This window comes from Mirounga angustirostris, unplaced genomic scaffold, assembly GCF_029215605.1.
Source record: "Mirounga angustirostris isolate CCGP_5_RB_7025 unplaced genomic scaffold, mMirAng1.0.hap1 SCAF_8, whole genome shotgun sequence".
NCBI lineage: Eukaryota > Metazoa > Chordata > Mammalia > Carnivora > Phocidae > Mirounga > Mirounga angustirostris.
The window spans coordinates 15,563,630-15,582,095 of NW_026991716.1; the positions used below are offsets into that span (position 1 = coordinate 15,563,630).

General features: G+C 40.1%; 1 protein-coding gene across 7 annotated transcripts in view; it reads right to left on the reverse strand.

Annotated features, from left to right (window-relative positions):
• The window catches only part of HIVEP1 (HIVEP zinc finger 1), a 142,127-nt gene that overhangs the window by 20,623 nt on the left and 103,038 nt on the right, over positions 1–18,466 (reverse strand). For 6 of the 7 annotated variants that reach the window (XM_045866369.3, XM_045866370.3, XM_064597176.1 and 3 more), the window contains 4 exons: positions 11,818–17,780; positions 8,542–8,675; positions 7,651–7,826; positions 2,926–3,027 (listed from right to left, as the gene is read on the reverse strand). In XM_045866369.3, coding sequence (XP_045722325.1) covers positions 2,926–3,027; positions 7,651–7,826; positions 8,542–8,675; positions 11,818–17,780 — 6,375 coding nt within the window. Of the gene's footprint in view, positions 1–2,925; positions 3,028–7,650; positions 7,827–8,541; positions 8,676–11,817; positions 17,783–18,466 lie in introns of all 7 variants that reach the window. The other variant, XM_064597177.1, reaches the window with a different exon arrangement.

Here is an 18,466-nt window from a genome sequence, read left to right on the forward strand (position 1 = left end):
TCATTCATCCAACTGGGCAAAATTTAAATTCTTAACAGTATACAGTCAAGGATGTGCAGAGACAGAAATTGTTCTAGAAAACAATTTAAAATTAGAAAGCAAAATTAATTTTCTAGGCATCTACATACAAGGCGGTACTGTTAATGCAAATTCAAAACACAAACCAACCAAACACATACTGTTCATGGATATATGAACGTGCATTAAATGAACTGAAAAGCACAATTAGTGTCTGCCTCTGGGAGGGAGAGTGACCAGCAAAGGTGACCTGATGTGTAATGATGTGCTTGGCTGGTTTTTTCCAAAATACACTGAATTTATAAAAAAGACCTGAGGCAAATATGAGAAAATATAATAATCAAGTCCGGTGTGAATACATGAGTGCATGTAATAAAACTCTTCGTAATCTTTTTGTATTTAAAAAAAAAATCAAAATATTTTTTTAAAAGCACAAAATAGTATAATGAAAAGAAGACCACTGGTATAAAATGACAAATGTTTACTACTTTTATACCTCCACTCCAAGCCCATAATAAAGCAAAAGTAGGATATATTTGTTGGCATATTCATAAAGAATTACTAGGCCTCCATATGGCCACAGCACTTGGCAAAATCCACCTAGATGCTACAATTTACTATTCAATCAAAACTGTGAAAGAACTGAGTACGCTACCCATAATTACAGTAATTAAAAAAAAAAATTTAACCAAGAGAAAAACAAGTAAAACTACCTAGTTTTATCAGAAGATCCCATCTGAATAGGGAATTAGTCTATCAAGTTTGAGTTTATAATCTAAAACCTGCTTCAAGTGCTTCTGGAATGAGCTGAGAAATACAAAAAAGAATGGATAGGTATATAAGTCGATCTGTCAGCCAATTTAAACAATACATGATAATTAATTTTCCTATGCAAATTTAGGATATAAACACTACCTTCTTTTAACTTTAGAGGACTCCAGAGATATTTTACTTAATTTTTATAGGACATCTTCCTAAAGAAGTAAAACATGTAAATGAGTATATATTGTAGTAATACTTTTTACACTTAGGTTTTTCAGACATTAGTATTTCGCATTTCTACTTTCTTCCTTTACTAGTTTGTGGGTAATAATAAACTTGCTGAAAATCTTATTCATTCTTCCTAGCTTTTTACTTCTGAATGACTCAATCCAATTAACAATACAGCAAATAATTATAAAGCAAATAAATAATGAGGCAAATAAAAATTTTTTTTCTTCGCTTCATTATGGTAATTTACTGCATGATTGCTAAGAGCAGAAAATAAACCAAATAAAAGCTGTTTACATTAGAAGTGAATTATAAATAATTCTATTAAATGTGTAAGTGTGTAATTCAATTTCTGACAATTAAAAAATCAGCTTTTAATAAATATGTTCCTAGGACAGAAAAGTTACACTACGTTAATGTGATAGGCACTTTTAAATCCTGATATTGCCATCCCCAAAATGTATCAAAGCATCAAGGTGCCTAAAACACTTAAAAAAGCCCCTTATTGTCCTAAATTTGTTATGACTATCTTTTTCTTCCATCAAGAATCTATCAGTTTATTCCCCAAAGAGTTAAAAGCAATCCTTTCTGTGTGCTTAAAATACTGAATTGTATCAGCTGTACCACTTAAGATGTGAGTCACTTCCTTTGCGTATTTAGAAAAAAATTCAGGGTGATTCATTTAGTGTGTTACTGGTTGTCAGGTGGACTAAAACGCGTTTGATTTTTTACCTATATTTTCAATGGTGTCCTCACCATTTTCTCTTTGGAAATTTTCTAGATATCAAACTAATGCATATTAACTAAAACATAGCAAGCAAATAAAGGTCTAATTTGGGGCATATTTCAAAAAAAGACAGTTTTTTAAAGAAAACTTAGATCTCTTGGTTGATAAATTCTTGGCTTATAAAAAAAGTCTTACGAAAGAATAATTCTACTCTCTAATGAGTCAGAACAGGTGAACAGGTTTATTTTCCCTCAAAATTGGTTAGAGATAAACACTTATATTTGTTGAGCGAACACTGTTAAGAAAACAACCAGTTAACTCTTTCAAAATAACAAACATTTTGGGGATGCAAAGAAATGTTTTATTCCACAAACATTTCCAGAGCAGCTGCTCCGTGTGAGGCAGGGCACCATGGGCTGAGGGTGAAGGAAGCATCACTCCTTCATCAATTCTGCTCAGGAGATGCTTAACAGTCTCAGTGAGGAGGTAAGGTAAGCAGTTGTAGATAATCCAAAAATAAGGCAGAAAGAGATTCAATGCTTTCAGAGAGCAAACGCTAAAATATAAAACACTACAGAAGCTGAGAGAAGGGAAAAGTGGCTTCCCCCAGTGTGGGAAGGAAAATCAGAGAAGGCTTCATGGCAGCAGTGGATTTGAGCTAGACCTTGAAGAAGAGGAAGATTTTGCCCAGTGCATACAGGGAGCCACGTCTGCATGGGGATTGAAGGCGGCGGCGAGGGGGGAGGGAGGGGCGGTTTAAGGGAGGGTTGGAGAGGTAGAGAGCCAGATAAACGTCATGTAAGCAGGAAATTTAAGCCTTAGGATAGGTGGAAGAAAGAAATGAGAAATAAGGGTGAGGAAGCAGGTGGACACCAGATTATAATGGACTTTGAAGATGTGAGGTCAAGCAGCTCATAATTTATTTGGGAGGCTAAATGAAAGACTTGCAGCAGAGCAGTAATATGACCAGACACATGCTTCAGGAAGAGGAACATCTGTGGGGATGGATGGATGGGAAGGAAGACAAATTAAAGATGGGAAAACTGATTAGGAGGCTATTGCATCATGTAAATAAGCAGCAATGACAGTAAGAACTAGGAAGTATTAGTGAGAATGAAAAGAAGCGTATGGATGCAAAAAAATAGCACATTGTAAATAGCATTTATGAAAAATATGGAATAAAGCCTTACCTGATTCTTCTGTATCTTGTTCATCTATTAAACCTACTGAGACGCCTAAATCCACACATTTCTTGCTATGTGTCTTGGACTTCATGTGTTTTGTCAGATTTCCTTAAGGGAAAAGAATGTTTACTAAGCTTACGTAGTATTATTTTGTTCTTGCATTTGTCAACACTGGCAAATTCCATTCCTATTTCAAGTGAAAGCACAGACTGTGGTTATACAATTCCAAGACTAAAACTCAGAAAAACGAAACTATTGGTATCTATATGTTGTAATAACCTTGCTATTTATTACTAATAACTTCTCTTTTTTAAATCTGCCTCCTCTACTTGGATCATGTCTACTTTTGCCTTTGGTTTCTATTCTCTCATCCTCATTTATTTCTGAGAACAGTTTACATTTAAAGTCCTTCTGGGATTGCACTAAGATCTATGGTTCCTGGAGTCTGAATCCTCCCACATTGCGTCTGCTGGATCTCCCCCATGGTACCTTGTTTCCTTGCATGCTTTGTAGTTTTTATTTTAAGTTTATCTTCAGCCAGACTGTTTCCCATGGAGTCTTAAGGACCCTGGATTGTAGAAACATCTCTGGGGTCAGTTTTCCAATTGCTTCTACTTGGGAGTTAAGGTTTCAGACCACTAATTCTAGACTATCTATCTATCTATCTATCTATCTATCTATCTATCTATCTATCTATCTATCTATTCTTTATGGCAGAGGTCTGGGGTTTTGCTTTTTTAGCAGGTATCTTCCCCACATGGTCCAAAGTCATTGGGCAGGAGGGCCAGGCTTATGTCAGAAGCCCCGGACTCCATTCCAGGATTGACATTAAAACCCCAGGGCTGGAGGAATATATCTGGCTTTGATGTCCCCATGATTTTTTTTTTTTTTTAATTTTAAGTTTTATTTATTTGTTTGTTTGGTCATTATTATTTTTTAAGTGTCTATTCACTATTATGCTAGCACTGAGTTTCTTTTTTATTTGTTACCTGGGAATTTGCCTTTTTAAATTTCAAGCTTGACTATCTGTTAAAAACTACATTTGGTTGTTATGTCATAAACAGAATTTCTGTTCACTGGAACCTGAGAAAGAATTTCCCACATTAATTTCCCTTCACCATATTGACTAGAAGTCTCATAATAGTATCTCTAAAGAGGTATTTCCTTTGGCAGCTAAGTATTATCAGGTTAACTGGGAACCACTGGGCACATTTGTCCCAAGTGATTATGAATGCAGGGGGAGAACTCAGATTCTTCTAAGGATACCAAGCCGCTTGAGTGGATAATGCCACATACACATATAAAACTGCCAACAAGGGAAAAGCATCTCTTTTGAGAAAACAAACAAAATCTAAAGACCTAGTTTGGTGATCAGGGGCAAACTAGTATTTGAGAATAAGCATCTAGAAGAGTTAAGAATGTCTGAATCATTGCTCTCAGCTCTGGGCTGGCAGTGACTGAAGGGCCGGGGACACGGCTCTATTTACAGAACCTCAGGACCACTGCAAATGGCCTAAGTCCGCGGACCTGGTCACACTTGTTCAAGCCAACTCTTCCACTAGTCAGTATGCAGAGCAACCCAGAGCTTTGTGCTTCAGGGGGGCTCAAGTGTGAGAGGGTGCCTGGACCAGATAATGTCTAGGCCCATCAAACTCTGACTTCTGTAATTCTAGAGGTGACACCTGGCTTACATGGCTTGGCCGTGTCAGATACTTACTTTAAATACACTTAAAAAAAAAAAAAAACCATGAAGCAAATATGGCAAAATGTTAATGATTAGTAAAAGTTGGTTGGTATATTGGCGTTCATTATACAGATCTCTACTTTTCTATATGCTTCAAAATTTTCACATTAAAAAGTTGTAAACAAAAATGGCTTGGCCATCTGAATATGGCTGAAATGTCCACTTACAAGTCAAAGCACTTTCTAATATAATAACTATTACAAACCAAATTATGAGTTCCACTAATAGTCTCTTTTAAAGTGCTTTTGTTCCCTAACTGGACAGCTATAGAACATTATTTGCTTCTTATAGAAGTTAATGGATAATTGTAATCAGGCAAATTTGGGAATATAGCTTTTAATAAGCACATTTTCTCATAACTTGAGCTATTACTTATTATTAGCCTACTTCTTAAATAAGTTAAAATAAACAATCTGCATTTTAACATGCAAAATATACATATTAAGATGGAAATATCCCCTAGCAATGCCATGAACTTTGGGCATTAACTTAATAAGTAAATTTTTTAACAGATTTAATAAAACATTAATCTAAATCTTCTGGAAGGCATGTGAGGTTTTGTTTTGGGTTCTGATGGCAACATACAGAGTGTCTAGCTTTTCTGTAACATAAATGATAGTAAATCCTGCAGAGATGCGAGCTCACTGTACAGTTTCTGCTGACTGACCTTTAAAAAGTGAAAACAAATCAATTAAAATTCTTTTGAGAATGTCCTCATAAAATAAATTAAGAGGACAAATGACAAAGTAGAGATTTATAGGCATTACCATGGGAAGCATCACTTTCTCGCACTGCAGAGCATTCACTGGGCAGCATTTCGCTCTCTCTGCATACCCGTATTTATGTAGCACTGTCATTACATCACTATTTCTGTTACCACCAGACACAGCCGATGAGAAGGAGAGTTGCACTGGCTAGGACAACCAAGTAAATCCAGTAGGGCAACATCTACAGCCTCATCTAAAAACAAGTCTCTTATTAGTTAGCTACCTTTAGAAGATACTATGGAATCTGTCTTACAGATAGTCATAGAAGGCAGCCTTCTATAAGGAAGCTGACCAGTAAAATAAAGAACTGTCATGCTGGGGAGAGGAAAAGACTGAATTTCTAGCATTTTCTTCACCAGTCTCCTTAGCGAGGGTAACTTTCTTCAAATGCGTATTTATTGCGTAATTCCAAAGAATTAGCTGACAAAACAAAACATTTAATGTAAATTCAGAAAAGCAGCATATCAGAGGGGTGGAAGACGTGAACACTGAGAAGACTGCACGCTCACTCTTCAGGGGTTGTTATGCTCTGTCAGCCTTTTAAGAAACATTTATCTAAAACGTGACGTGATGCCGTGTTGAGTTATTTCACTAAGATTACTATTTGGTGATTCAGAGTATTTTTCTTTGCCAAAAAGTCTCTGCAGTGTCATTTGGTTTTCCACACCTAAGTGTTCCTCCCTCTATGGCCCTTATTTTATGAATATAATTTTTTTGAATATCCTGATTCCTTTTCCTCCTTCTGTTGAGAAATACCCATTTCACATCATACCTTAAGCCTCTTCTATTTAGCAACACTGTTCTGTACTTGGTAATCTCTTATTAGTAACACTGGCCTCTTTCCGGTCTCCTGGTCTCATATTGGAAAGTAACTGATGTTTCTTAATCACAGGATCAAAACCAGTGAAAGCGCAATATATTGGGTTAAGAGATCAAAGCACTTTCTCTTATCACCGCCTGCACACACGGCCAGGAGGAGCATCCTGAAACCCACTCTCCATTTCCAGGAGGAGAATCCACATCCCAATGAAAGGACTATAGACCGTGAACCTCCCAATTACTCATGATGTCTTGAAACTCTTCAGTAACATTGAAAACTAGCCGAAGAACAGTCCCGTTGCTGTTACTTCTATCATTCTGGCTTAGGGGACTACTGGCTTGTAAAGAGAGTGAATTTGAAGCTGTTTAGCTGCTACTTATTATAACTCTCTTTAAATATCAATAAATACTAGCCAAAAGATGAAATAAATTTTGCTAAAGAGTTGATCAATCTTTAAAACAAAAACCCTGAAGACAGCCTATATAATCAGAAAAAAGGTGGATGTTCACTCAAAAGGGATAAAAGTAAGTTTCTGTAAAAAAAAAAATTATTAAATATTTTTTTACAGATGTTGCACTTTCAGGCAGGTAATTTTATGATTACACTGATTTGTTTTAGAGAGATTTAGTTTTTAAAGGGTGGTATGGGAAATTAAAGTCTCAAGTAACATATTTTTATATAATGATCACGAGCAAGGAGCCTAATGGAGAAAGTGAGCATTATTTTATAAGTAGTGTACTCATTATATGTAGCAGGGAATCTGAAGAGGGCAAAATTACCTTAACAATAATAAACACTTACAATTTAAATAAAAACATATAAAGAGTACAAAGAGTACTAAATATAACTTTAATGACTAGTTCAGAGTTACGTGCACTTTAAATAGTACAACAGAAATTTTGTGAAGCTGAAATTCAATAGAATTTGGGTGAAGAACAAAAAGCATCATGGAAAAAAGAGAAATGGCTATTCATGCCTAAAATTAGATAATAAAACATGAACACAATCATTATAAGTTTACTATAGTTATTATTTAAAAATTTTCTTCAATCTTTTTCGGTTTACTTGTAATCATGAAAATTTATTTCTCTTCTTCGGCCCCACAGTATTTTTGAAATGTATTAGTCATCATGTTATGCAACTCTAACTTGGGGAGTAAAATAAAAAAGGGCAGTTTCTCCTTTTAAAATGTCATATTTATTATATATATTGTAAAAGTGTATAATTAAGAAAACTTTTTTTCCCTCAGAGGTCTAGAGACAGATAAAGAAGTAAGACTACCATGTTGACAAGATGTATTTGTATTAGTCAATTCAAGCTGCTGCATCCTTGGTCAAAGAGTATGTAAAGTTGGGGCTCAATGCGTATAAAAAGGACCATGAAGTAATGTCATCTCATACCTTTCGTCTTAAAGGAGAAGTTACAGTAAGTGCAGTGGTAGGGGCGGACATCTGTATGGGTCCGTATGTGTTTCTTTAACATACTAGGTTTCTTACAACGTATTCCACATTCTTCACATATGTACTTTCCTCTTCCCCTGCCTCGGACATATACATACTCTTCATTTGATTTGTATCTAATTTAAAGAAAAAAAAATAAATAGGGAGATTGGATACTATGTCTTTGAGAAAATATTGATGGTTAGAATTCAACTTACAAAATAAAGCAAGTCACAATTTTTATACTCAATCAATACAAATTTTATGCACATATAAGTAACAGACTAGTCCAGGTTTTCGCATCAACACTTAATAGGCTAATAGCTAATTCTAATCAAGCAGCCTTATTCGATACTAAGTTTAATTTTAGCATAGCACTCCCTCCTTCTAAACCACTGGTGCAAAAGTTTTCTTTATTATTAAATTCAGTGACAACAACTCTAAGTACTGAAATATTTCCTGGCTTTGCCAGAACTACAATCAGCTTTTACAATGTGTTTTTCTCATTACCAAATACACAAAGGCATCAAATAGGCAGTGAATTCGTCTGACAACAGATTTCCTGAGGCACTCCTTATTGTAAGTCTACGTGAAACCCAGAGTTTACTCTGAAAACAGTTCTTAGCTGCCTCCTAGGACCTACAATGTTTCCTAAATATTCTCTTGATCAAATGGAATTATTTAATATGACAATCTAACATATATTTTGCCATGAAGATTCTGTTAATAAGCTGAGAAACCTTGCAACATTTATATAAAGTTGGCACTGGTAAGTCTTCATTCACATGAAAGCAAATGTACATTTAAAAAGTATGTTTAAATGTACATTTAAAAAGTAAAATTTGTACTTGCCCTCCATCAAATATTTTAATTCTTCTTGGTTCACTTTTGATTAAGGAATTTTCTTTATCTTGCTCACTGTTAATTTCAGAGGCATCTTTATTGCTGAATTCAACTACTGTGGACTTTTGATTACCTAATGCTCTCTGAAAGGGAAAAAAAAAAAAAGAGAAACTAATTTAATAAAACTGAAAACACAAACATGCTAATGTTTCACTTGGAAATTAAAACATGGCAGAGAACCGTACATGTAGTTAACTTAATGGAATGCATTTCGAGGAAATAACATGTTTACAGGTCATTTGCTCTCTCCCCTCCCTCAGCTTTAGTCTCTCTGTTTGCCCGCAGCAACCTGACGAATCATATGCTGTTTTAAAATCCCACCACAATCCACTGACCAACTGCTCACACTACACTTTATTTCTTAAAGAGCTTTATTCTTTGGAGATGGGAAGGAGCCCAGTCCCCTTTTTGGTATAACACTGTCTCATACTCCCGAGAAACAGGACTACACCCCCTTCCCTGGAATGCACTGTAACTGCATTCTGTCAAGCAGAAGCCCCATTTCCCAAGAATCTCCCCTTCTCCTATCATTTTAAGCCATAATTATGTTTCCTCTCTGTATCTTCTCAAAAGTTCCCGAGTGCTGATAACTGTGAGAGACATGCAGGTCAGAAGTCAGGCTGTGGCCTGATAATAATTATGTCTCTAGGAAAAGGTAACAGACATCAAAATGATAAACAGTATGTGCATTTCCTGTGGAAAGTTAATAGCGACAGCACCTTAGGATTCCACAGCGTCCCCCTTCTCAGCCCCTGCCATTCTCACACATCCTGTGAGGTGGGCAGCACAGGGGTTAGACCCAGTGAGGAAAGCCACTCTCAGGGTGAAGTCGCTTGTCCAAGGTCAAGCTTAACAGCCAAGGCTCAAACTCCCATCCTCTGGCCAAATCCAACCTGAGGCACAACTCTTCTGATCAAGGGCCCTCTTTACAAACCACATCCTCAAGCAGACAGCTCTGTACTGACCTGACTTATTACCAGCAAGCAATGAGAGAGCCTGCACCACAGACAGAGGGCCCGCACAACCTCAGCAAGAGCACCCTGGGGAGCCCCTGTCCTCTCAAGGCCAGGACTAAATAAAGCAAAGCTGCTGGCTTTGAAAGAAAGGTAGTGCGAGGAGGTAATGACATGGACCCTGAGCGGCAAACAAATGCATCGGGCTCTTCTTTTCCTGGCAAACACATTGGGTTTCCCCACAATCTGGAATGCATACACATACCTTTCCTTGACTTTATACCGCCAACGCCAATTCTACTTTTCACCTTCTTTTCAACGCCTAATTCCCATTTACCTTTTGCTCACTTTCCTACTCTCAAATCAGGCTTCTAGTCACCAGTTACCAATGAGCTAAACACCCCAAAATCCTTATCCCTTCCTTAGTCTTTATACGCTTGACCACCTGTGCTATTTATATTGTTGATACCTTGTTTCTCTTAGAAACACCTGTCCCTTCCTGTCCATTTACATTACCATCTGGGTTGCGAGTTAACACCAGCACCCAGTCCTCCACAACCACCTGCCCATACGACCCAAGTCACTAGCGATATTAGAACCACTCAGTTCAGGAACCATGTTCTTCATTTTTATGTGACCTTTATTTGACCTCTCCATCTGAGTAACTTCCCTTGAAATTTCGTCCTTTATCTATGTGATCCCACTTTCTCCTAGTCCTCCTCTTTCCTCTATGAACAACCTCTTTCAGTTTCCTGGGTGGGCTTTCTTTATCCATTCAACCCTTTAAGTAGTAGTGATCCCCAAATCCATCCTGAGCCCTTTATTCCTTCCTTCCTCTCTGAGCAAGCTCATGAATTACACCAAAGCACCAAGGAATTCCGACACCTTCCATCGGGAGTCCTTGCCTAGCTCCAAATTTCCAGAGGCATTTCTACCCAGACACTTGGTACTGAAGGACAGTCACTTTTCTATAGGCACAGGAACAGTCATGAAGCTCTGTTTAAATTCTCATCATCAGGTCTCATCTTCCAAGATTATGATTTAGTGGGTTTAGAGTAAAGTCTGGGCATTTAAAAATTAAATTCTGAATGGTTTGGATGCACCCTCCTTCGCTGAAAAAGGATCAATCTCTCTCTACCACCATGCAAATTCTTTGGTTTTTCCCTGTATTTCCAACTTGAAGGCACATCAGTGTTTCAAACTTACACCTTCTAGCCATGGCCGACTCCTCGGGGTTCTTTAAAACAAACCAAGTTCTTTCTCACTTCCATATCATTTCAGCAAACTATTAAAATTTCTCATTCTTGTTTACCTGAAAAAAAAAAATTCCTACTTTTTTTTTTTTTTTTTTTTTTAAGACTCAGCTAAAGTATCTCCACTTTTGGAATATCTTCCCTGTATCCATACCTCCTCAACCTACTGGCAAAGTTAGAGACTTCCTTCTTAAAACTGCATATACCTCCATTATAACTGTGATACTGAAGTATTTCCTTACTGATAAGCATATATATGTCTAGGAACCTGTATTATATGCTTGTGAATCTGTGGAAGTCAAGGACTTAATCTCTAATTCTGATTGGCCAGAGTCTAACATGATCCCTTTATCTATTTATTCTCACTTCAATTATTTTTCCCATTTTATAAAGCCAGCAACTCTACTAAAATGGATTCCACAAAGAACCCAAAGTTATAGTTTTATGACCTTACTCTACGTCTTGACCAAATCAACTTAATTATCCAGTGTCTTGAGTCAGCTATCCTGTGACTCTTCTCTCTAGTAATAAGATGATTCCAACACTGGGCGGGAGTTGAGACTGGCATGGTGAGGGGAGAGGAGTCAGGTGCACGGAGGACAAGTATGAATGGCTCTCTGCTTATATTTCAAGACGAAATAGAACACTTTGATAAGTCACACCTCTGTTCCCCTGCACTTAGCAGGGACAAAGCATAAACATAATCTCCTCTCAGTATAAGAGAAAGATGAAAGTAAAACCGTGATTCTCTGTACCATTACGTAAGGACTTAAATATTCAGCTCAGGGCAAGTTATTTTCAAAATGTTTCAAGATAAAATCACCAAAGGATTCCATGTGACCCTTATCAGCATAACTTCCAGGGTAAACTTATCATCCTTTCTTTCAGATAACTTTATACTTACAGAGCACAATTTGTCATTCAAAATTAAGATATAAGATACAACGTCCAATTAAAACATTTAAAGGCATCAAGACATTGCACAAACTATTTCTGAAGATAAATGATATGTCAAGTACCTTGCTTAAGTTGCTTTTCCACTTGCTCGAATAGACCAATAAATCTGACTTGGAATGGGTAGTTATTGCTTGACAATATAGTGATTTTCCAGTCTTCTGTTTTGAGTTAAGGAGAGAAAGAGCAACTTTTGTAGGCAAACCAAGTGGGTTTGGGTTACTGGCACTAACTGTCCAATCAGTGTAGGCTGAAGTTTTCTGGTCATTCTGAGGCAAATGCAATGCCCTCTGCCTCAGTAGGTAACACCATGTAAAGCTGGTTGAGGTCTTCAGGCTGGGGAAAGGCAGCTGCTGTGTCTCTCCCGAGTCAGACACTAAAAGTGTGCTGGTTGTAGCTTGACTTCGCTCTGGGATGCTCTCTTTGTCACCTTGAGTTTTAAACCCTGGAGACTTCCTTTCTTGGCTATTGTCTACACGTTCCAAAGGGGAAATGTGAATGTTTTCTGCAGGGACAGGTGAATTTCTCACTGTAAGAGTGAGCGATGTGGATGACTTGATCTTTTCAAATTCTTGTAGTTCACTTCTAGGTTCTGTAGCTAAAGACTTAGAGTGTTCAGATGACAACTTATCAGCTGGTAAAACATCTGTCAAATTAACAGCCTCACTACTCATTTCAGGTGGAGAAAAAATATCCTGTTCCAATAGCACACCCTCAAGAGGCTCTGTAGTACAAACCTGCCTCACTAAAACGGGTTTCTTCTGTTTATTACCTTCACTAGGTCTTGGATTCAATGGCTCAAAGGGTCTAATCTCTGTCATACAAACAGCCCCATTCTCATCTTTAGCTCGCTTCTGGTGCTTTTCCATGGCAATGTCTAAACTATTTGCTGGGGAAAGCATCCTTTTACTTGAAGCTGAAGATTCTTGCTGGGGGGAAAGTCTACCCATAGACGTTTTCTGGGTTATGGACAGGGAATCTGATGGAGAAAAATTCTGGCCCATCTCTGAAAAAGCATTTTCACAAACGAGTTCCTTCACTGGGTTTGGCAAAACATTCTGGTGATCTTTTTGCAATTTTGGCATGGAATTTTGTTCTTCGCTGATTGGCACCATGCTACGATTAGCCTGGCAAATTGGCTGGTTGGAGAGATCTTGGGTCACCAGGATCTGTGGCAGAGGTGTGACAGTGGCAAAACAGTATGCTGGAACGTTACTCTGCAGATGCACGGGCAACGCAAACGATGTTGGCACCTTCTGCGCCTGACCACCGAGGGGCCCGAGCTTCAGTGGGGGCGGGACACATGAATTAGGCATGGCATCCATTAATTTGGTTGGTAATGCTAATGAAGTCCCACGATGGTCAACTCCAACTGGATCTGAAAGAACTTGCTTTGGCAAAGAAAGTACAGGACTGGAAGAGCAAGACTGGCTTGAAGTGAAAACCTGACAATGAAGTTGGTACTTCGGGGCGAAGCAATCTTTACTTTTAGAAGATACACATAAACTGGGACTTGCATCTGGTTTGACACTCTGTGTAGACACTTGTAGAGACATCTGTGTGTTTTGGTGGCTAAGGGGGGCGTGGATGTGATTTAACAAATTGATACCAAAAAGCTGGTGAACAGGAAAGATGTTAGTAGAGGTGGAACTCGAAGTTTCTGTTCGCTGATCCTTAACTTGAGCCTGGGAGTGCAAAGTGTTTGCAGGAAACTCGGCTAAAGATGCATTAGTGAGCTGAGGGCCCTGAAAGGGTGCAGCGTTCACACCGGGAAGAGCAATTGTTTGGAAAGAGGGTGGGTTCACAGGAGACACATGACTGTCTGGAGCTATGTTTAAAGATATCTGCCGCATCAGTGGACCTCTCCTTCTTTCTAAGAGAGGCACGTGCCCAGTGACCCCCATGCCAGAAGGGGACGTCAGGGGCTGCAATTCAACAGGTGGTGTTGTCTGAGGTGGAGTTATGCTTCCACAGTCGAATGATTTACTTCTGAAATCAGAGACCTCCATGGATGTTTGCATGCAGCTAATCTGTTCTGAGGCAGCACGCCTCATTTCCCGGTGAGTTCCAGGAACATTAAGGGTATTCGCACCAGCTGGAATCATGAGGAACTCTGCTCTGTTTAGAAAATCGATTTTGGGGGAAGCCTCAGTTTTAGAAATATCCTCTACATCTAATGAAGCTGAGAAACTGGAAGTGTGAGATAAACTACTCTCCCTACTTAGACTCCTAGACAGAGTGGAGTCAAAACTTGATTCTGTTGAAGAATGTTCCATCTCAGCAAGACGGAGCCTCTTCTTTTTGGGTGGCAGTTTCTCTGTTGGCAACTTTGACAAGGTTTCACTACGCTGAGGCCAGCTGAACTTCTCTGATTTTTCCTGATCGTAGCCTTGGGCTTCAAGGTCCCGATCTGGCTCTTCTGTGACCAGAATCTCTGGGACTTGGATGTTGTGCTGCCGGACTAGTCGGGAGGGCTGTCCTAACACATGTCGTTCATTTGAACTCTTTCTCAAACTGTCCTGAAGTTCTCCTCTCAGAGCGTCTGATGATAGCACAGGCTGGTGAGGGTGAGATGTATTCTGAGGAGGGTGGCCTTCCTCTAGGGAAATTCCTATTACTTTCAGAGGCCTGGGCTTCACAGTTCTATTCAGCTCCTGGAAGGAAACTGGGGAACCTCTTTCAAAAGACTCAAGCTTGTCAAATGAGTTGGGTCTGCTCAGTGAGTTTGTATGCTGAATGACTGAGATTCCAGTTCCATGCCTCTTCAACTCTGTCTTGTCCTGGGCAGCTGAACTTAGGTGTGGCTCCGTGATGGCGGATGGCTTTGGATCCATGGTCTGGTCGGGGCCTCTGGCAACCAGTTGGATTTGGGGGGTTTGCAACTGTATATTTCTATGCTGCTGGTCACTCGTTATTGCAATATTATGCTTAGACAGAGTGGAAGTGGGGCCCAGAGAATTCTGAAACTGAAGGCCTTCGGAGCTTTTTGGAGAAGCCCCCCTTTCATTTTGCTGAAGTTCATCATCATCTCCAACACTTTTCATTTTCCTCCTTTTTCTAATCTGGGGCGTCTGTTCCCACACTCCTGTGGAACCAGCAACTCTGTAGTGCAGAATCTGAGGTTGTGTGCTATTAGGCACGGGGCTGTGTTCAGGTTCTCTCACAGCTACCTTTGTTTTTGGTCCGTGCAACTCCGAACAGTAAAATTTCTTATGGTTTTCAAAATTCTCCAGTTTTCTATATCTGTTTCTACAGGTTTCACACTCAAACATCGTCCCTCGCCCTTGATGGGACTTCTTCTTCTCTAAATGCGAGCCTGGTGCCGAGGACTTGCTCCTTGCTGATACGGAGTCACTAGGGGCACCGCATCCTTGATAGCTCTCATCCAAGGACTGTCCAGGACCGAGAAGGTGATTTTCATTTGCTGAAGAGTCTTCAACTGCTGACTGTCTGACGAGGGTCCGGGGATGCGCACTGGGGGGCACAGAAGTGTTAGGTCCCGACACAAAGACATCATCATAGAAAGCGCCAATTTTGTCATCAAATGACTGACTCCCTCTCAGTGGGTGAGGGGGAGGTATTATGCTCGCAGGTACTGCTGAATAACCTGTGGTAGGCATAGAATTACTTCTTGTAATAGGCAAACAGTCAAGGGAAGGTACAGACAGAAGAAACACTTGCTTTGACTTCTCAGTAGGGGTGAAAGGGGACTTTGGTATATCAGAGCTTGAGCTTGTTCTTCGTCCCATTGGTTTCAAATCAAACTGAAAAGAATCTTTAAAAATGTATGACTTGGGGGAATCAATACTTCCTCGTCGTGAGAGAGAGGTTCTCCGTGGCTTAACACTATCCAGTTGCTTATCATCTACCAAGGCTTCATTGTCGGAGATAAGCTTTGATATCCGTTCTTCAAGTGTTTTTGTTGCCAAGGGTGGGCGCATCTGACCCGGTAGAAGCAATGCTTTCTCACTTGTTGACAGGGTCGAGGATGCTGGTGTACTGATACGTGCAGAGGGCCCGTTATTCTTATTTGAGTCTTGTTCCATGGTGGGTAACGTTCTGGTAGAGGGAGCCGGCGGACTCACCGTCTGGTCGGCACTTTCAGAACGTGAAAAGTAACCAGAATCTGTACTTCCTAGACTTCGAGGACTCAGAAGTTTTCCTTGTTGCTCTTGGGAGCAGTCGGTAGCCTGCTGCCTTTGTAGTTGGGCATGTACCGTTCCTATGTGTGGTTCTTGTTTTCCTTCAGGCTGACTCAGATCCCCTTTCTGACGGGACTTCTCATCAGTCTCTAGGGAGGATGCCCAGGCTGAGTGGGACAGGACACTGGTTCCCTGAAGGTCCTTCTGCTTCTGTGCACTAGACAGTTCAGGCTTGGGGTCCGTAAGCTTTGGGCTGTCAACTCTTATAGGGGACACGCTGACAGGGTGTACCACGACTTTTGGTAACTCCGTCACAGCTTGGGATTCTGAAGCTTTGTCCTGTAGTGAAAAGTCACCTGCTGCGTGGTCTGGATTGCTGGGAATGGAACTTGATTTTGGTAAAGCTTCAGAATTTGATATCATTTTCATTATTTGCACAGGCTGCAGGTCCATGGAGGCTGGGTCGTTCTGTCTTTCGTCAGCAGCCCCCTCCTCGTCGCTCTCCCCACTGTCTTCTACATCTGAATGGATACTAAGTGCTTTGGGGGACTCCTGTGACAAGAACAAACCACCAGCATCTGGTTGCAAGACAAGACCCAGTTTGATAGTATGTGCATGGGATTTTTTGTGCTTGTACAGATTGCTTTTAGTCTTAAATGAAAATCCACAGGTCACACAGGGATAGGGCCGCTCGCCAGTATGGGAGCGGATGTGCTTTAAAAGCACGCTGGGCTTTGCACAAGCTCTATTGCAATACTCACAAATATATTTTCCTTGTTTTTTGGGCTTCTGATCTTTCAAAAGAAGATTGCACATTTGCTCCACGCTGTGGTTAACAACAGAGGCGACAGGAGTTGAACTGTAAATTGGCAGGGGGGCTGACTGTGTAGAATGGGCTGGACTTACTGACATCGGTGAAGCAGAATCCATTTGCTGGTTTTGAGGAGTAACCTGAGTTCTACTGGAAAGTGAAGTCAGACTCACAGATGATGTCACTGCTATATGATAAACTTGTTCAAGTTTGGCATTCTCTTGAATTTGCAGATTCGCCAGTGACCTCGTGAAACCTGAACACGCTGGAGGCTGCTGATTTTGTTGGGCAGGTGCGGAAACAAAGTGTTCGTGCTGATTATGTGAATGAGAAACTGGCTGAATCTGCCCGTTCTTCTGAGCAACAGATACGTGCACGGCAAATGAGGTACAAGGAGAAGGCCGCGGCTCAGAAACAAATTCTTGCGGAGTCTGATCTGGGGCCTCCACTGAGCTGCTGTGTAACTGAGAAGGGGGCCGTACAATTTTATTTGGTCTCAGTTTTTCTATCTTAACTGCACAAGACGAGCCCTTTTGTGACAAGGTGCTCAGTTCTGGCTCCATTGCTTTCAGTAAGACATCGAATGCGGTGTTTGTGTAAGAGGAAGAAGTAGGACTACGAGTGGAGGAGGTACATTCACTATGGTCAGTCCTGGTTTGACTTGACAAAGAACCAGAGTCACATTTTGCGTCCAGGAAGTCTAACTTGGCGGAGTCGGAGCCTTCCGATCCCCATCTACGCAGTTCAGATGCATGCTGCAGAAACAAGGGCTTCTTTGGGGAGACCAAGTCTTCGGATTTAGGGGCCTCGGCAACTACCCCAGGTGTTTCTCCATTTTGTTTCATAAACTGCTTCCCGTTTTTTACGGGACTAGGATTCTGTTTCCTGTGAGACTCTGAAGCACTCTGAAGAATAGCAAAAGAGGACTCTTCCGTATTTTGTTTATGTTTCGCCTGAAGAGGATTCCTCAGTGGGGATTTTGGTATTTTTTTCAGGTGATTCTCAGCTACAATCTTTTTTCGTTTCACACCTTTAAGTGACTCTGAAGTTGCTTTAATGCCAGCCTCTAAGATTTCTGTTAAGAAAAAAATTAAAAATACCAATTGGTAAAATGGTATATATACTAACTATATACATAGTTTTAAAATTAAGATTACAATCACAAGAGCGCTATGACACTGAAAAAGGTAGTCTAGGAGAGCTTATTTTGGATAACACTGCATTCGAACGTTCTGGCAATTTTAAAAATGTTGGCAATCAAAATCTATTGAAACAATCAGGCAAAGACCTTTGTGTACATTTCCGGAATGTTGTGTTTCTCTCTTGACCACCTCTCTCACCAAGGTCCTAGAACCAGATCTTTCAAAAACTAAATTACCCTTCCCTTCACACTGACAGCTGAGGACTCTGTCTACACAACAGACTGACAGACCTGTCCCACAAAAGAAAATTCAACCTTTTAATGCTGGGTATTTGACTGTCTTCTCACGTTTAGTATCTTTTTTTTTTTTTTTTTAAAGATTTTATTTATTTGACAGAGAGAGACACAGTGAGAAAGGGAACACAAGCAGGGGGAGTGAGGGAAGGAGAAGGCTTCTGGCGGAACAGGGAGCCCCATGCGGGGCTCGATCCCAGCACCCTGGGATCATGACCTGAGCCAAAGGCAGACGCTTAACGACTGAGCCATCCAGGCGCCCCACATTTAGTATCTTTTAAGGCAATCTCCTCAGCAAGTTTCTAGGAGTATTGTTCTAAAATATG